This window comes from Nothoprocta perdicaria, unplaced genomic scaffold, assembly GCF_003342845.1.
Source record: "Nothoprocta perdicaria isolate Ctin4 unplaced genomic scaffold, notPer1 scaffold_70, whole genome shotgun sequence".
Taxonomy (NCBI): domain Eukaryota; kingdom Metazoa; phylum Chordata; class Aves; order Tinamiformes; family Tinamidae; genus Nothoprocta; species Nothoprocta perdicaria.
Window position 1 is genome coordinate 1750891 of NW_020455977.1, and position 20816 is coordinate 1771706.

At 35.9% G+C, this 20816-nt stretch overlaps 1 protein-coding gene across 3 annotated transcripts in view; it reads right to left on the minus strand.

The window, feature by feature from the left end:
• The window catches only part of TBC1D5 (TBC1 domain family member 5), a 280235-nt gene that overhangs the window by 92673 nt on the left and 166746 nt on the right, over window positions 1-20816 (minus strand). For all 3 annotated transcript variants that reach the window (XM_026050797.1, XM_026050798.1, XM_026050799.1), the window contains one exon: window positions 18592-18764. In XM_026050797.1, the coding sequence (XP_025906582.1) occupies window positions 18592-18764 (173 nt within the window). The remainder of the gene's footprint in view (window positions 1-18591; window positions 18765-20816) is intronic.

A 20816-nucleotide genomic window follows, 5' to 3' on the forward strand; every position in this document is an offset into this window, starting at 1 on the left:
TTCCAATAAAAGATGTCACAATGACACACTGATGTTAACTGCAAGGTAAATAAAAAATAGTATTTTTTTCTTGTCACTAGTTTAGGCAAGTATTAAAGCATTCATTTATTAATTTGTAATTTGCTCAGAAATAAACCACCTGACATCTAACATAGCAATCCAAGCTCGTACTACTACGAGATGAGATAATTCACTTTTAGAAATAATCGTTTTGYAACACCACAATTTCATGCTTTACAGATTTTTATTTTCCCCCAAAATATATAATAGAACATAGCTTATATAAAGGCTATACATGAGTTGTGTGTTAATACTTTTAGRCAAGCTCTAATAATACAAACCTCAAACCCTGCTGTTATCAACATGGGCTACAATTTTTTTTATGTCTCATTGTTGACTACAAACATTGGCACCACACTTAGAAATCTAGTTGCCTCCCTCTACAATTTAGATATTACTGCTTTCTTTTTAATACTGTCTAGGGAACAATTCAGGCAGGTAGTGATGCCCATACATGTTTCGGATATAGAAAAGCACTATCTATTCATTTCTTCTTTCAGAAYGTGTTGCAAAATATTAAAATCTGAGAAGAAAGCACGTCATAAAATGAGGAACCTATAAAACCAATTTTCTCTTCTTCTAGAGATGGTTAAACAGTACTTCCAGCATATTCATTTCATAGTACTTTTTTGTATCCCCAAAGCAGAAGAAAGATATTTTGGTGCTATCTGTTAAACTGCCAAACAGTACATCAAAGGGAACATGCAGGGAGAAGGAGATATATTCTTAATTGTGTTTTTGGCTTAAATCTACATTTTCTAGAAAATATCTTTTACCACGCCGGTATTGTGTTACAACTGATGATAACACTACAATCTCTTATTCACCTAATCACAAATATTGTCAGATATTTTCATTTGCCTAGCTGCAAAATGAAGGTATTTTTTTTCCAGGAAGAAAAGCACCCTATCCAAAGAAAAMAGAAAACACATTCTGAGTCTGGGATGAGGAAGTGTTTTTACAAACAGAAATAAAGGAAAGGCTTTAAAGATGAACAAATACCTTTTTTATTTTTTATTTTTTTTTCCACACAGGACAGTGGAGGGGATGAGAGGAGACAGGGGAGTCTCCAGATTGACCTTTTGTGCACTTACTGATGATTGAAAACACAGAAAGGATTTCATCACATTTAGACTCAAACTCAAACTCTAAATTGTGCAATTTAGAAACAGGTTTTAAAACACACTGCAGCATTTAAGAAGAGATAAAAACAAAGATTTATTTTCTTACACAAGCAGCAGTGTGTAAAAGCTGCACAAAGCAAAAGGCAATACAATACAAAATAAACACACGTACAAAGGCCTACTGTGACTTGTCTGCATGTTCTCCATGCTTTTTTATATGCTAACTCAGAACAGTAATTACAGATCTTGCAAGTTCACTTCTCTTTTCCAGAACTACGAGTTGTACGTAAAACATGTCTTTTCATTGCAACAATTACCATTAATCAAAACAGTGAAAGCTAATACCACTCAAGTCCAAACTACTGCTGTGCCCAGCAATATATCAAACTGTCTGTTGTCAAACACACTAAACAAACTTAAACAGACTGTTTTCACTACAAATAAGAGAAAACATGCTTGCTAAGTATTTTTTAGTCAAACTGCAATCTCAGTAATCCTGATTCTGACACTGGAATCTAATTTGAAGTAGTCAATCACATCCTCGGACAGATCTGCAGCTGATGACAGAGGAGGTAACTTGCTTAGGAGGGACTAATTAATGAGTATCTACAACTGACTAGTCTAACCTCATTTTTTTTTAAGGATTTATATCCTTAACATAAACCTTAACAGATTTACACAGATTCTGGTGTAAATACAGGTTGTTTCTTTTGCTTATTTACTTCCTTTAGCTCTGAGACAGAGAATTCTAAAGGAAAGAAGAAAATGAAAACTATGGAGTACTTTTGCTGCTATTGTCCTAAGAACACTTCAAGGTGTAACAAGCTTAACAGTACTGTGTTTTTTTCCATCTTCATTATCTCTCTTTAGACTACTACTCACATTTCTCAAAATCTTTGTTACAAAGAGGCCATAATATTAGAATTTGTCCATACATTAACAAAAACCTATTTCCAAGATGTCAAATTCATACTAAATACGTATTATATTATACTATATATAGTCAATGATAAAAGATACACTTTTACTTCTTACTGTACCTCCCTATTCCCACCTAAGTCCTAATTATTTTGTTAATGAATAAATATGTCATTCGGTATCTGAAAGATAAAACTATTTGCCAGAGAAATCAGTCGATTTAGCAGTAGATAATCAATGTAGAAACTAAAGTTTTATACAAAAGAAGAGCTACTGCAGGACAGGAATACTGGAGTTTAACAAACAGATCAGGCCTTTATTACCAGCAAGCTCTACTATGGATTTGTGAGCTTTGTATGCCAAGCTCCCCCAAGTGTAATTAAATTTTTATTTATAATGTGTTTGTGACTGTTAACTTCATGTTGCCTCTGCTTGTTCCCCCCACCCCGATGAGAAATAGTTTTCTACATTTACTGCTAYGGAGAGCAGCACTTTATTCAGTTGCTGAATTCATCTCTAGCCTTATAAGAGATGTGCAGTACAAATAAACATATTGTGCATTATTCATACACAAACACCATGTATTTAAGCACAGATATATCCATATCCACCCCTGCACAGAGACGCTTTAAACCAAAGCTGAGGACAAAAGAAGTACACGTCAGTTAAAAYTGAACACAAGTGAGCAGGCACCACTTATTTTTTCTACCAAGAACCCTGTTTATCACATATTTATATTGCAGAAAGATAGGAAAGCTTCAGTAAGGCAGGGGGATGCAGCACTGCAGAGCACATTTTATGCTGCAAGCAATGTCTGAGATTAGTGTAAATGTACCGGGAAAAGGTTCTGAACTCCAACAAAGCCATCATCTCGTCTATTTTTTTCCTTCATTTACTAAGGAGACTTCATGAAAATGCTCTTTAACTCCAAGAATATGATTTTAAATCTTTTTATAACTCTATTCTCTCCTTCATTCAGGTAGTACCCTCTGGTACCAATACTTTAAAAGAAGAAGGAAAAAAAAAAAAAGCTTAATATAAGTAACCACAGGAGGATCTCTTCTCCCCTTGAAAAACTGCAAATAAAGATGTCAGCTATTGAGTATATTTGTGGCGTCTCCAGCAGCTGCTGTTAAATACCAGCTGGTCTAGCTGATTAAAATTACCTCCGAGTTGGTATTATAAAGATGCCTGGGCAGCGTTGCTGTATTAATGGATTATTGAGTGAGCGATGAAAACCTTGGCCAGCTGATGCGTTTTATTACAGATAGGCTTTATGATGTGTAATCACTGTAATTTTTATAACTGGAGGAAACAGGGAAAAAAGAAGAACCTTCTTTCCCCCTTCCACACACCAAAATCAGTTAAACCATGTGTGTATAAATATATATATATATATATACACATATGCACATACACATATACACACACATACATATATATACACTTTTTTTTTCCCAATCTTGCTTAGGAGTTAGCTAAGCAAACCACACCCTTTTCCTTTATAATAATATCTGCAAATATAAGACACTGCAGATACAAATAAACAAAGAATTAAGAATTCCATGTTTGGGACTAAGCTGTATTTAGGCATTTTGCATACACACATCTACGCTGAGGTATATGCCTTTACTTCGTGCATTTATGTATTCATTTCACATTTGGACTACCAGGTATTTGTTCCAAATGGCTGTGGCCATGTGGCATAAAACCTCTTGCATTATTTAATGACTCAACTACACTGAATACACACCTTTATCTTGTCCAGGGAGAGAAACTCTCTGAACTTTCCTCCCATGCTAATATACTTACAATGTCGTCCTGTTTGCTCCCAAACTTACTCTGGTAATTATACCAATTATGTAACTGTTACTAATTTTGAGACTTAAAAAAACCCCAAAACATATGCATTGTCAATTGGAAGACTCAGGTACATCTGTGAAACACTTTATTACCGATGACTTCTCTTGTGAAGYGGCTGAGCAGCCAAAGAGAAAGTACAGCCAAAGGCACCTCTGCCCCAGAGCAACTTACTGAAAGTGTCTCAAGCAGAAATACTGCAATTATTTCAGGTGTGGTCACACACCAAAAGCAAGGTAATGGTATTTGAGACTCAGTGGGTTAGCAACTGCCARTATGTAATAACAGAGCAAGCAGAATACAAAGAAACAAACAAAATCTTAATTTTACTTTAGAAACAACTTAAGCTTTTAGCTTTTAAATCTAACAGTCTTCAGTTCACTAAGGAAATGTGGCTCTGTCCCTATTACTCCAGACTTGATAATCAACGTAACTCCTCCACAAAGTTTAGTCATTAATTCAACAAAGTTATAAGGTTTATGTGACCCTATGAAATACTGCTGGATATCACTCCAGTCCATAAAGTGGAAGTGTTCTCCCCAAAATTCACCGCTCTATAGATAACATACATTTACCTACTTAGGCTGATGAAGCTTATGGAACATACTGCAAGCAGATCATTTAAAACATTTGGTATCTGATGAAAAAGGTATTCCAAGCCCAACACTGGATAGATCAAAAGATAACTTATATCAAAGATGCAGTAAAAATAGATCAAGGATAATTTAAAGACAAGGATTTTACAGTGGACAAAGCCTTCTGATTTAATGGTCTTAGAAATATTTTAAAAATACTTTTTAGCCATTCATTCAGAACATGTTTAGTCTATTCAGAATTAAAATCATGCATCTCCTTCATATTGGGAGAACCAAAACTATCTTACAGTACAAACCTGTTTTTATTACATATTTAGACCTTGAACTGTTGGGTTGATAAATCTGTCGGATCACCCGGCTTCTCTGTAATATATTTCTGTACTGCTACGACCAGCAGTTAGAATAAGGCTAGTTGTCTGTAAAAGAGAGTGGCTACCGGCTAGGGGCTAAATGGTGGCTAATTAGGGGCCTTTTCAGTCTTCCTAACTTCACCACTTCCCTCCAGAGAACATTTGAGGTAGATAAAATGGACCAAAACATTAAGACGGGTCACAAAAGACTGTCCAAAGTGAAACTACACCAAGCAGCACAGCAGCATGAATTCCTGCAATGACAGTCATAATAGTCCTAAATATCTAAACTTATGTCCGTGCCAAGTGCAGAAGGCACAAGCCACAGTCCGTTGCTCACAGGAGCACTGCCATCAGGCACCTATTATATTGTCATTTTATGCATGCAGCCTAAGTTCATCTTGGAGTCAGAAAGCTCTTTTGGGAGGGAATTGCATTTTTGCATTTGTTCCAACAACAGGGTTGGTATTTTTTTTTTCCAGTGCTAAATAAACAAAAATAATATTGATTGTGGTTTGGTAAAACCCCTAGAGTTCCCATTTCCTCCCCTCCTGTAAATTGTTATGCTGGAATCACATGTGGACCAATGAATACTACTGGCATTAGTATACTAGAATTAGTATACATTAGTAATGTATACTATTAGAATACTAGGCATTTAGTACRAGGTGTCTTCTTTAAACAGACATTCTTCACATATGTAGGATACATATGGCGACACTTGATGAGCAATCTCTCCTTTTGAGTCAAGCAAGGGACTGCATTTTGGAGTCAGGATGGAGTCAGGAGTAAAAACAACCTTTTTGATGGTGGATGGCTAATGACAAACACTCCATATCCTAAATACTTATTCTGCACTGTTTTTCTAAAAAATCAAATATACTRTTTTAAAAAATATTCACTGTTAGTACTAATTCACAAATCAAACATGAAAAACTTGAAATGCTGCCATTTGTGTCTCCTGTGGTGCCAGCTCCCGGCTGGGGAGCCTGCGCAGCGGGGAAGCAGCGTCGCTGGTGGGGCTGGCAGCGGGACCTTGGCCCCATGGTGCCTGTTAAGGCACCAGGGCCTACCCCTAAATGTGCTGTGTAAAAAGGCACAGGGAAAGGGAGAACTCTTTCCCAACACCTGTATGAGAATCCTTGGAAAACCACCAGATGAGGCGGGAAAGGGAACTCTGATTATACCTTGAAGTCAGTGCTCTACACTGATTTGAACCTGAGTGATTATGAAAGCGCCTAGTAAAAATTACTCCTGGATCTTGCAACTGCTTTAACTGCAGAAGATGCTTGTGTAAAACAGACTTAAAAAAAAAAAAAAGGAAAAAAAAAGATATTTTTGAAAAGGGATTTCTCTTACCAATTTTTCTGCACAGCAATCACTATACCAGATTACCTTTGCTTTGCTTTCAACCTGGCTCCACTGATGGCCCTCAAAGGTTCACCTTTGCTCAGAGCCAGGTCTAGGAAGCTGCCGTTTCATGTTAAGCCTCAGATTTCTTTTGTGCTTCAGCTTAGAAGCAATGCAAACAAAACTCCTTTCACTTCAATAAAAGTAAATGTGAATTATAGGAGTTAACTGAACTTTGTAGCAAGTTCTTTTTACCAAAGCTTATGTCCAGGCCTCAAGCGACAGCTACAAGGGCTTTCATAATATTTTCTTTTTTTCACTGCTATGCAGGCTTTTTTATTTTTATTTTTTTTAACTGCTTAACTCAGGCAGGATAATTTTCTTCTATGCATTTACTTCTATTTTATTCTACTTGAACAACAATAGTAAAAATCAAGTAACAGATCTATTTAGAATCTGCTTGTAAACGTTTTTGTGCCTTTTTGTCTGCTCCTACCAAAACAGATAGTAGAGAAGTACCTGCCTATGAGTGGGAAAAGCAATACTGAAGAATAGCAAATAGTACCTACTTGGAAAGCTGTCTTATGAAGGTGAACAATTATTCACATTTGAGATATAGTGTAAACATGAAATTCTTCAAGCTTCCCCCAGAAAAACTACTTTTTATATGGTGGTTTTTTTCCATATCATATTTGTGGATTTACAAGATAGCCAGCTAGTAGCACTGAAGTAGTAACTTATTTTATTCAAGAAGGAAAAGTTAAAGGAATTCACTTCTCTCAATGCTAAAATTATTATACTAAAGAAATATCTTTGTATTTGTAGTAAATACATAAACATTGATATGCTCTGAATTAATGGTCAATTTAACATGCATGCTAAATTTTACGCAAAACAAGATTCTTAATTCACTTGGGTTAATAAACATAAAATTCTGATAATTACAGATACAATAATGTCATATGAGCACTTTAAACATATGCTGTGGGAATTAAATCCTGGCTATTCCTGCCCACCGAGGACCAGTTTTTAATCTTCGATGCATGATATGTAGTAATGGATTTTACGAGTTGACTTTTTTAAATTTGATGATCAGGTTAATGAAATTTATAATGATATTTTTCACACCAAGTTCAAAATAGTAGTTAACTCCTTGGCAGAGGAATTCAGATTGGACATGTAATGGATGTACCAGCAACTGCTGGTGTGAAAGGATTAATCATCATTTTAGACTTTTATTAAATTAGATAAAATGGGATAGGCATGAATCAGAATATGTAACAATTAATCACTGGACTTTATTGAGTCTTTTAAAAATCTTATTTGCTCCTGAGCTGATAACTAATCTAGGCCATTCTGTACCATTTTGACAAACTCTCCAGATAATGATTGTGACTAGAACATTAATAATATCATCATTTAACAACAAAATATTCCCTGTTGGTAAAAAAATGGTTCTCTGAAGATCTGTGGAAGATAAAGATAAAACCCTTCTTGCTCACCCTAAAACCCTGTAGCTGAGCTACTGAAGCCACAGTTCTTTGCAACTGTTATCTTTTGCTTTTATATATTTGATTGTTTTTGGAATTTAGGTAATGGATACACTAATGCGCACAGGTGACCAAAGTTTCCTTTATATGCAACTAGTAAATTGTTACAGCAATACACACTGGAATTGCTAGAAAATAAAAATTACTAAACTTTTGAAGTTTATTTATTGATCATTGAGAACCACCCCAGTTAAATTACCATAAACCTCAACATCACAACAACTGCTAATCCAGCTAATAGGAATTAAGGGACATGGAAGATACATAATAGGTATCTGGAGGATATGGAATTTATCCCATGAGTATAATAAAGAGCTCATAATTTAAGAGTGCCAAAACCCAAGTGCATCATGAAGGTCTTTCCTCACAAGTGACATTAACTGCACATCCCACAGATACTTATTATGTATTCTATTTATACCCCAAAAAGAAAAATATTCATTTAAAGTTTAAAGGTTTAGCACTGCTTAAACACAGTGCAACCCAGCAGTCTCTTGATGTCACCGGGAATAGCAAAGATTGCAGCAGAGTCATAAGGTAAAAAGTACTTCAGATGCAGAAGATAAATCAGAATCCGTGTTTCACTGGGAAAGTCCTTSAGCTCAGAAGTACAGTAAAGCGGACGTGTAACTAAACACTAACTCAGGTTGCATGTGGGTTTACATCATTTTACACATTCTTCTGATTACTGTTATTGAAATAAACAAACAGAAAACGAAATCCATTATAATTGTTTGAAATACTTTTCAATATATGTAGCCTGTTGAAGCATGGAATTGCTAAGGTCAAAAATACGATTACYTCTTTTGCAATTCAGTCTACATAAATTTAAACGTGACGTTATCATTAATGGTTCTAAATACTACCWATCTTGGAATGTTGCAAAGCTTTTGTGGGAATTATTTCTTCTCTTCTATTGTCGGGTTACCACTTCGTGAATTCTGCGATGGATAGACAGAAGAGAGGAAAATTCTTGCATCCAAGTTGTCCCACGTATTTACACTTGCAAATACGCTTGACTGTATTTGCACTATTAAAAAAAAAAAAAAAAAAAACACCCTCCAAAGTGGATATTGCGAATTTTGCATGTTATTCCCACATGTACTTGTTAGGTGAAACGGAATAAATCAGAAGGCTCAACCTTAAAATCTAACACCTCACATAGCGTTTATTGATGTGAGTTGTAAACAACTAAGGACCGTGGTTAGATGTTGTTTGGAATTTTGATGTAAGCACTGTAAAAACATTTAATAAATATAACCTATTACTCAGTCATTCTGCTGCTACATTACACATGTGGGTATGTGCTAAGGTTTATTATAAGTATGAAAATATTGTTAGCAAACTTCTCAGCCTTTGCTAATAAAATTTCGTAACATCACTGGTAGGACATACAGAAACAGAAGCAGGAAGTATTTCACTGTATTATATAGTAAAGAGCATGTAAAGAGTAGAAAATTTCTTTTTTCTTTTTTTTTTTTTAATATCCAGAGTAAAATAAACTATCTGTATTGTAATGTTAGATTTTGAGAATAAAAAAAAATCTATAAAGCCAATTACTGAAATTATGCTTATGTGGTCCTAATTTCCAATATGTGATGAAAAGTCAAAAAAAAACCCTGAAAAATAAAACTTACGATGCCAATATAAAGGTCTATAAAAAGAGATATTCTCTACAGATAGAGATACTCTTTCAAAACAGATGCTGATAATCTCCTGATGTTACATTGGAGTAAGCTGTTTTGCTTCTCTGAAATTTGGGAATGGTTTCCAGTTGTCAATGCATCAAATACTGAGTAATAAAGTTCCGGATGAACCCACTGTCTTCTTCCCTTAGAAACAGTGCTATATGGAAATTTGAAGAAGTCATCAACAACAGTCAATATGAAACTTCAAATGGTATCTTAAGAGTATTTTAARAGGAAGAATATAGTAGAGGACCCTTGATTTTCCATAAAAATTAAAATATGACTCATTCATTGATTTCAAAACATGTATTTGAAAACTAGCTCCTACTTTTTCACGTTAGCTTGGTTAATTAAGTTGTTAATATAAAACTGATAAACTGATACTCTTTTTTTTTTCTCAGTTTTTCACTATACAAAGAGTTGCATAGAGCAAAGGGTCTTTCACTATTTTGTAGGATTGCGTGCAAATTTTCATTTCTGTCCAAAATTTGTGCAGCCTTAATGCCCCAACCCTTTCGGACTCTATGTTATCACTTTTATTAACAGGTCTGATGAAATACAGTATTTATTTTTAAAATATCTGGTAGAATAATTCAATTTTCAGAAATGTTTATCAAACATCATTCTTCATTATTTACCTAGGTTAGAACATTGTGTATTCATATAAGATTCACAAGTTATATAAAATAGCCCATGTTAATTAACAGCACTACTGTTGAGCAAGCTAGTTCTGTGACCTGTTAATGGATTTTATTCTTCAAATATGGATTTATTTCTTTAATACTTAATGTGATCCTTTTAAAAACTCTTGCTTGAAAACACATCAGAATCAGAAAAGTTTTGCAAGGCAGGCACCTTTTAGGAACCAAAATTTTCTTTGCTGAACCAAGGTAACCATAGCTCTAGGAAGATGTCAGAAAAGGGTTCACAAACTCATGAAGAACTTCTGCAAAGCTCATCCACTTTAAAAGTTATGACACTTGTGATATTACTTTGAGAGAAAGACCTTTTTCTGTTGTGTTTACTTCCAGCAGTGAGATGTATTTATCCAACTCATGACCCTCCAGTAAAACAACCATGTCAGAGATGGCCCATGATATGTAATTGTTATTATACAGGCTGTTGAATTCTCTTCTGAATTCTCTCCTGAATTTTCTTTAAAACCCTCACCCCAGTCTGTAACATTTAGTTAGACTGAAAGGAGAGAGAGACAGATCAGTATCTCAGGTGGAAAGCAGGGGAAACAAAAGGCAGACTGACCTCACTAGCTGGTAGACTTATTTTTGTGGTGAGAAAAAGCAAAAGGAAAGCATTCCTCTTAATTCTGTCACTGCAATCTTCTTACATTAACTGCACTCCCCTGGGCAAACAAAAGCTTCTGGAGAAAACGCAGATTGAGTTTATTCTTACAAAATTACTCTTTCACTAAGATATGACTAAACGTTCATCAGGAATGAATCTCAGCTGGAGGACTAAATTTTCTGCTAAYGCCAAGGACTGAGTGGAAGATGACACAGAAGTGCTGGACTACTAAGGTACCTTCCTGGGCTGAGGGAAACTTGACTGAAGACTGTACTCTCCCTGTCATTGATAGCCCACATCTAAAGAGAGGTCAGTAACCACCTTTTTTTTTTTTTTTTTCTGTAATGCAATTGCCTGTAGTTCTTGCCATTCTTTCATGAAAATCCAAAATGGCCTAGTTTGTTTTGAAATTGAACAATAAAAATATACAAAAATTTGACTTTTAAAATTTAAATGGAATCTAATTCTTGTGCTACAAACGRGTCTATCTCGTGTATTTACATATTTCATGCTCAGTTGTTTGAAAATTTAAAATAGAATTCTTCTTATCTTCACTACCTATCTTCACTACCTACTATTGGTCACAAYTGTGTTTAAAGAGCACAGTAAAATTCTTAGATTAATGAGTATCTGAGTAGTATTTGTGATATGTTTGCCAAGGACCTTTGTATTTGGCTTGAAGCTCTTTTCTATGTGTTTTGAGACTTTGCAAAAGAACATAAAGATTCTTACAGTGATTTTCTGTTTCCATTAGTTTTTGGATATCATGAGTCATGATATCCAATGAGGATATTGTTTTTTAATCTTAAAGACTGATGGCAGGATGACTTTGTCCTCCTGTGGTCTTGATTTTCTGGACAGCTCCAAAGGTCTTCACAGGAAAACTAAGGGTGTGTTAGAATATATGTTACCAAGTCCATTCTCTCTTGATTCAGACACAGCGGTATGAATAAGCAATGAAAATGAAGTCCAGGTTAACCAAAACACAAATTATCCACAAACCTGCATTTTATGGCAAGTGCCCTGGCCGCACAGCAAATATGCTAGTAACCATGCTAGTCCATGCTCCTGTATTTTTCCTACTAACATCATCTGAGCAGGGACATGGTCACCCTTTCATTTTTCAGGCATATGCTGAGGCAACTGTTCCCTGCAACARATACTTAACCTTTGTTCTACTGCATTTTTTTGTTTTTATTTTCAGATGGACTTTAGGTTTTTGTGTCCACGAAGGAAACAATAGGATATGTTAAATCTGACAGTGCTGGTTAACCTGAGCAGTTGAAGTTATTAACTGAGGAACTCAAAGGAGACAGAAGAATATGAAGTGCGACACCCGAAATCCCTTGCTACAGCAGAGCTCTCCCTTTCAGTGTTCAGCTTTTATAGCTATTGACTACAAAAACAAGACACAAAGACAGCCTTTCAAACGCTTGCATATATTCTTACTAAATTAACCATATTGTTCAAAAGATATGCATTCTATTCAAATTCACTGGCCTCTAACTAGGCCTCTAAGCATACTTATGTTTAATGAGACCTTTTCTTTACTTTTTTTTTCAAGACTGATATAAGCCAAAAAGGAGGCTGTCTTACTTGCATCTTTGCCACGTAGAGATAAGGCCACATACTTCACACGGGAAGCACATCACCTGCATCTGCTCTCCAGCCTCACAGCCCTGCGAGGCTGCATTAGCAGCTCTACACATAATTATGGGGCTGGAGAAACCCAGATGAGCACTTCAGACACCTCCAGCAATCCCTCTTTCTTATAGAGTGGCCTTTTATATCATATAAAACTTCAAGCCTTCACTCTAAAATGCTATTTGTGAGAGTAGGGAAAATGAGAATAGAAGTTTAACATACTATAATTTTCAACTTATTTTTCAGCAAAAACGGAGAAGATAAGCAATACAAGATGAAAAATAACTTTTCTTCAATAAAAAAGAACAACTTTTGGAAAAACTCAAGAGAAAACCACAGATATCTATCACACAATAATATGTAAGGTGGGTAGCTTCATTCTGAAAAATGAAAAAAGCAGCTTTAAACAATGCTTGCTTTTTGACCAAAAATAAGGTACCTACCACGATGCTTCAAGAACTGTCCATATTTATTTGAACAAAGCTAACCCTTTGAATTAATCTTCCAATGCAATACACTTGCTAGGTCAACAACAGGCGAGGCAATTCCTCTCTCCATTAAAATACAATTCAGTTTCATAAATGAGCTTTGGACTGTATTTTCTTCTTAGTGTTGCTTTACTTTGAAGTCCTAGCTTTCTCGTACAGCTACTTATTTTGCTATACAAGACAAAACAGGTAGGAAGCCTTCAGATGCCTGAGCCATCCCCCAAAACTTTATCTACAATCCCAGTGGAATATATCTCCTTTTAACATGTGGGCCCAACAGTGGATTATAACTTTTATTAGAAAAGTCTGTGCATCTGGCATTAAATCCTTAAAAAGCATTCTACCAACAGACAGGCAAGAGTTTACATAGCATTAAAATCTATTATACAAAAAAAAAAAATTGCTTTATATGTAATTATTTATGTCAAACAGAAAATAATTACTGGAAATCAACAGCAATTTGGTCCTGAACATTTAAATGAGAATCCTTACTTTCTTCCACCTGACTTTATATTTACTTTAATCTTAGCTTTTGCTAGATTCTGATATACTCATTTATTTTAATAGCAAAGGCAGATTTTGGTGGTTCCCCTACTAAGTGCACAATAGCTCTAAGTTGCTTTCATTGTAATTGCTGTCCAGTTAATTGATGACAGTGGATTAAAAAATACATAGGAACTGTAATTAGTTTGGATCGTGCCATATATTACTTCTCTTTTGTCAAGTGTGAGAGTCCAAAATAAACTCAGGCATTGTGGCTGATCTGGAGACTTGTCCTTAGCAACACTGATCTTCACGGTTATTTTCTTTTGGATCACAAAGATTGCTCCTTGTGGGGATGACTTGGGGAAGGTTTTTCTGGATACAATGAATACYACTTCCATTCCTGCAATTGTAAAATCCTTTAACTCTTCCCTCCACAGAGTGATACTGCCTGGTACCATAATGGCAAGGAGAGAAACAAGTTGATGCCCTACAGTAGTGCTGAGAGCCAACCAACTCATGCTAGCAGTGGAGCATCACATCTGCTGTTGACTTTCCTTCAACATAATATTCTCAATTCTAACTTCCAATCCACATGTGTGAATAGGCAGGTACCCTCTGATGTAGTTTGGATCCTTCACTCTAAATTGTTTTTCTTTCCTATGTGATAAAGGTTTTGTCCTGACACATAATTGTGGTATCAGCCTGTAGGGCTGACTGAACCACAATCTTAACCGACTAATTATTACAAAGGAGAACAGCAGTGGGAGGCAACGGCATCAGCACTGAATGGCCCAAAGAAGATCCTTCTTGTACTAAGGTTAAGCTACTAGGAAATATTTACACTCACTTCTCCACTTRCTTTGTGTCTGGGAGATATGTGCTCAGAAAGAGGTTGCTTAACCAATATAATATCAGCATGCAACCTGCCATGTGTACTGCGGTGCAGGAGGCAGGGAGGTTATGCCAGCAGCTCGTCTTTGTTCGTAAAGCTTTTCACACTTATGCCTTGTCATTATCTTTGAGTGTATTATTTCTATGTGTATTTCTATAATGTTATATATATTTACATGATCCAGCAGTATGCATTGTATGCAATTCTGTGAGGATGTCATGTGACACAATATGAATATAATTCACTCTGTAAGTGAATTCACTCTTAGGTAAAATAAAATAGTTACAAAAATATTATGTGGGACTCCTCCAATTTATTCATCTTTTAAATTAAATGTAAAGAAAGTCCACTAAAAACAACTGATTCATAATGGGGAAAAACGTCCTAAGATACGGATATATGAAGCCTTTCTTCAGGCCTTCCCCCTTCCCAAGCTGAGAACACAATCTGCTTAACTTCTCACTGCAAACACTGGCCAGTGCAAAAACTGCAGAATCATTTTGCAATAATTATTTTGTACTTTAACATGAATTAGATATAAGGGTCAAAGAAATTAACACTAGAATACTATTTAATCYAAGACATTAATCATTGTTAACTCATCTAATTTTACAATTAAACTGAATATTCCATCTGTCAACCTTTCACAGTATCTATTTTTTTGTTCAATTTTAGTATTTTTCGGTTTTATTTAGTGAAAAAATTATTATTGGGAGGCATGTCACTGAACTGTTAAAGCAATCACTTCCATGTTATTTTTAAAACATTCTTATATCTTACTTTACAAAATTGAAAATTAGATATGATTGGATAATTATTATAGTTTGGTTAGACTATGCATATTTCTCGTTGCTACTGGGAACATTAAACAGTGTTATTCTGCAGCACATTATCTTAGGGTCTAAAAACACAACAGAGACATGGCACATAAAATACTTAAGAATGATAAGACACAAAGTCTTTCATCTCTGTATTGCTGGTTATCTTTTTGCTGATATTAATTGTGGTTAATTATCACAAGGATATGCAAGGGCTGACTATGAGTGAGCATATTTGTGGTCTCACAGAAATACCAGTTACAGAAACCCCCGTGCTGAGGCACCAACTGGCTATAATACCCCCTGGCATCACCACAGAGCAAAAGTATTGCTTAGGCAGGATMCTAACATACTTCACTACACCAAACAGTGTTTTGTTTTGGATGATGAAACGAAATCAGATCTCCCCACAACATGATGTCTGTCTACTGACGTCATGCATTTAACAATAAAGAAGCTAGTCCCCTGTGATAAAACCTTTCACAAAGCAGAAATTGAGAAGAATTCTTTTAAATCGGTGGCACTTCCAGTCTAGTACACATGTCCACAGGTAATGGCAGCATGGTTTGCAGATGACTCACCGAGAGAAAAAAAAACTCTCTACTATTGATGGAATAAATACTATAATATACTCACTTTTCCACAAAAATGGCATAAAGTCTTTGCACCATCGTACATCAAGCAAAATTAATGAATCACACCACAAGCCCAGAAATGTCTGTTAGAATTGCTCCTCTAAGCAAGTAACTATAATTTCAAGAAGCTTGTAACCAAATATTATTTCAAAGGACGGTTTCTGAATGTGAAATTATACAACTGGGGTACCTGACAGAGCAGCAGAACAAATCTCCCTACTAGTCCCTATTGTAAAAATAGAAAGTCTACGGTAGTTGTAAACATCAAAGACTGAAATCAGTTCTCTGAAAATACAAAGAGTATAAAGGAGTTGTCTTTATTACCTTCTGTGGCAAGGTATAAACATGCGAGGAATAAAATCTTGTATTTTTAAATACATAAACTATACACATTGTTCAGACCAGAGGGGRGACTGATATCCTTTTCCTCTAACTCCATAATCTTGTTTCAAGTGGAGTTCCCAGGCTTCCTTCTATCATATGTTTATTAATTAGAGGGATATGAAGGATTGCAAATGAATACTGCTAGCAAACCCACAAAACTTCAGGAAAAAAAGAAGCCAACAAAAAGCTCACACGTATTCTGCCCTTAGGTTATGTTTTGCAATTATTAATAACCCATTAGGCTTAATGGTAATAGAAATGCTGCTCTAGTTCAAGAAATGTTACATACAGGAAAAGATCCAGCATTTGAGGCTGTCAGCTGGTTCACTACTGGAAATTAGTATTCTGGAGATTTCAGACTGCTTTAAAGGTGCAAATAATACAACACAGTCATGCTTCTTTCTCTTACTTTTTCTCCTGTCCTCCGTATTAAATCAGAAATCAGAGAAAGATCTGACCTCACAGGCAACCTACTTCCCTCCTTTGCCTGTGCAGACTTGTTCTCTCTGATACCATCTCTTTCTGAGAGCTTTTCAAAGCCTACCTTTAAAATATTCTGATGGTTTTTCCTTTGTTAATTTTGATATATTATTTTACAGTCTAACAGCTCCCTGTTAGTAAGGTTTTGCTGATAGTCAGCCTGAAGCTCTCTCTCATAATTCATTCCCTTAACTGTAAATTTCTTTATTCAGACCCAGTTCTTCTACTTATGCCATACCAGACTGCACAGTTCTTCTGTTGTTAAAATGTCATGTTTTGAACTAAAGTCTATTTTTTCTTTCAATTATTTCCCTTAGTGAAAGGCAAAATACAGTTATACTGATGTGAATACCTATATTACAAATTAGTTTTGCCCARAAATACTGTTTGCAAATTTTGCAGATTTATCTTTATTTTCTGTGTATTTTCATAAGCCTCCACAAAACAGAAACACTACCTTTKTTGTTTTCTCTGATATTTATAGTGCCTGCCAATTTAATACCACCTAKGAAGTTCATTAGTGCCATGTGCCATCTCTTCCAGATTAGCAAAGATATTAAAGAAATATACAACTGTACATTATGCAAAACATACATTAACAGGAAAATCTGTCTTCTTTGTACTTTTACTACCTTATTCTCACTCTCTATATTCTTCCTCTCCCTGTAGCCCATTTATATCAAAACTGTTTAAATAAATTGTGTAGAATTACCTTAGGAACTTTTTTAAACTTAACCTGAAACTCAAATATAAATGTAAATACAAAATTATTGAATAATGATATTTTTAAAAGCAGCCTAGTTTGTCTTCTAAATATACATTATTTGCAAGTCTAAGACAACTATTTCCTCTCAGTTCAACTTATCTTTTGAGGGTGTACTATGTCTCAGTATTTTTCCCTTTTATTATGATCTCAAATTAGACTTTAAGTGTTGCAATTGAGTCCTAACATTCACAGTCTCATTCTCCCTTCCTTTCTATAGTTTCTATAGAGCTGTTGAATGTAATTCACAATTACACTTTGAAATTCACAATTACAAATAAATCTTTTTTCTTTTTTTTTTTTAAAGACAAAGCATACCTTAATTTTAATTCATGGCAAGAAGTTAGAAAAGTACTTTTTTCTCCAAAAACTCACATTTTCCTGTGACTGCACCCATACGTATAAGTTGCAAACTCTTTAAGAAATGATGATCAAAGTGAATTGCATATCTAGAATTCTTAACTATGAAGGCAAGCCTCTTTCTCAAAACCCCATCAATTCATAATTACACTGGTTAAATCCAAGTTGCAGACTTGGCTACTGATCTAACTTGAGCAGAGCAACCACGATGGTTTGGATGCAATGCTATGCAATCCTTTCGGGACAGGCCTCATGCCAAGTGGCCCTAATAAGCCCTCCTAGAAGAGGGAGCATGTCCCTGAAGCACTTCAGCAGACCTGAGCCAGATTAACGGACTACCTGAGATGACTCCAGGAGAAGTTACGTTCATATCTCTGCACTTTAGCTTTCAGCTTGCCCCACAGCACCAGTATTTCTGTATCCAAGACCCCATTATTGCAACAACTGAAAGTTGACTGACATTGAACTAGTGACAAAATTAAGACAATAAGTCACTCAATGGCAATGATTTTCCCACTCCTGTTGTGTCCTATTTCATATCCTTTTTAAGAACATTATAGTAACATACTTCATTCTGTATGGTCTTTCATCATCGCATCTTTGCTAAGTTCTCTAATAGGCAGCTTAAAAGGCCATATTTGTGCTGGTATTGCCATTGCCATAAACATACAGGTTTCACTTCTGCAATGCTGTCAATTGATTAAGTTCTAAGCAGTAACAAAACCTACTGTTTTTCACCCCCATTTCTCTATTCCTGAAGGACAAAAAAGAAAGAAAAAAGTCTTAAGACAAGTACATAGAACTAGAAGGAATTAAATCAACCAATTCACTGTAAATACTTACAGTCCATAAATCTGTGGAGCAATTTCCAGTCGGTTCAGATGCATGTACAGCTCAATATCATGTTTCTTCAGCAGATGATCCTGAATCTGATTTACTTTAGTTACAATAGCAATAGATGGACCTATATCCTGTGGCCTTGCAAATGGCATAGGCGTAACCATCGCATCTTTCTCCTATAGATACAGAAAACAGGAAAAATAATAACAAACAGCCCATGAAGCCTCATTGTGACAATATGTGAGGGTTGTTTTCTTGCACTCAATGGCTTCCAAAGAAGCTGAAAACATTAGCAACCCATTCTAATTCCAGCAAAAGCGAATCTCAAGTCTCCACTTCTGCAGTGTGTACCATGGGATTCCCCTCCCCGGGCGCTCCGAGCTTTCCTTCTTTCTGCTGCAAGCCAAAATGAAATGGCTTTACTTTTCACGCTCTGACAGCATGCTGACAGGTTTATTTTTGCTTTAATACGAGTCGTCCGAGTCAGTCCAAAGCAAAGTACATGAGTGGTAACTCAGCAGTGGAAGTATGCCCTCAGAGGACAATAAATTGCATACCAGCAAATAATCTCTTTTCCAATAATCTTTTCTACACAGGCTTTCCTTGCTCAGAAAATTTCGTGGCGGCACCTAAAAAGCTATGCAATTTTAACAAAGCATCAGAGGACCTCTAAAACAACAAGAGAAATAGAACAGTGAGATGAAAGAGAGGATTAGAAAGCAGCTGGTTGGACCCAGGGTTGAGCAAACCATGCAGTGGTCTAAAACATGACATACACAGGTGAAAACAAAGGAAAAAACTACGGGATTACTACAGTTCACAGAATCACAGAATCACAGAATCTTCAAGGTTGGAAGGGACCTCTGAAGATCATCTAGTCCAACCTTCCTGCTCAAGCAGGCACACCCAGAGCATGTGGCACAGGGTGGCATCCAGGCAGGTTTTGAACACCTCCAGAGAAGGAGACTCCATAACCCCCCTGGGCCTGTTCCACTGCTCTGTCACCCTAACAGTAAAGAAGTTCCTCCTCACTTGGAGACAGAACTTCCTGTGCTCCAACTTATGGCCATTACCCCTCGTCCTATCGCTGGCCACCAGTGAGAACAGCCTGTCCCCTTCCTCCCCGCACTCTCCCTTCCTGAACTTATACATATTAATCATATCTCCTCTGAGCCRTCTCTTCTCCAGTGAAAACAGGCCCAGCTCACTCAGCCTCTCTTCATATGAGAGATGTTCCATTCCCTTAATCATCCTGGTTGCTCTTCTCTGGACCCTCTCGAGAAGCTCCACGAAGCTCCAGTTCTTGAACTTGACTTCACTTTACTTTTTTCTTGTAAAAGAATGAAATATTATTTAAAAAGAGAAAGAATGTTAGCAAGAAAGATGGCAATAACTGAAGAGGATGTATGAAAGAGGATGAGGCACAAAAAAAGAACAAGACAGATATATCAAGAGAAAGATAGAGGAAAGAGAATTAACCTCTCAGAAGCAATGTGAAGATTAAATAAAAGAGGAAAAATTGGATAGTCAGAAGAGAAGACTGAGCAAARACTTTGTTGCACTCTGCCTTGTGCATGGCTTATAGACAGGAAAGCTTCACATTAAAGAATAGTTATTACTCTTCTATACGTTTCCTCTSTATACCAATAGAGAAACATTATCAAGCTCAAAGGATTAAAAGTTTCAGAAGACACACTACTCMTAGAAATTGCTGAAAGACAACTTCACTTGGCTCAATACAGAGAAGAGAACATTTCCAACATTCAATCACAAGGAAAGATTTTTTTATTTTTGCTCTATAAGCTATCCTCAAGGTTGTTTCTTGTGGCTTTATTCCTCTTCAACCTCATTCTCTCTTTTTCAGCACTCTTTTTTTCAGCACAGGAAGGAGAATTACAGTCACAATAATTTATGACATTCAGGTGGGCAGTACATATTCAATAATTTATATCAAAATTCTGTCAATCTCCTTGGCCCAAAATGTTCCTTCTTAATTATTTCATTTCTGTACCACAGAAAAYATTGTATGTTATTGAGCAGTGATCTCAGGTAAAATGACTTAYGTAAGGATCTGAACAGTTACAAATTTTATCTCATAATCTGGTAACTGGTGCTTTGCTATGGCCATTGCAGCAAAGAGACTTATCTGTCTATTACAGGACAGTGATTTTGCCATGGCTAATGTGCTTGCAGGACATAAGCTTCTAAGATGCCCTAGTAAACTGTTT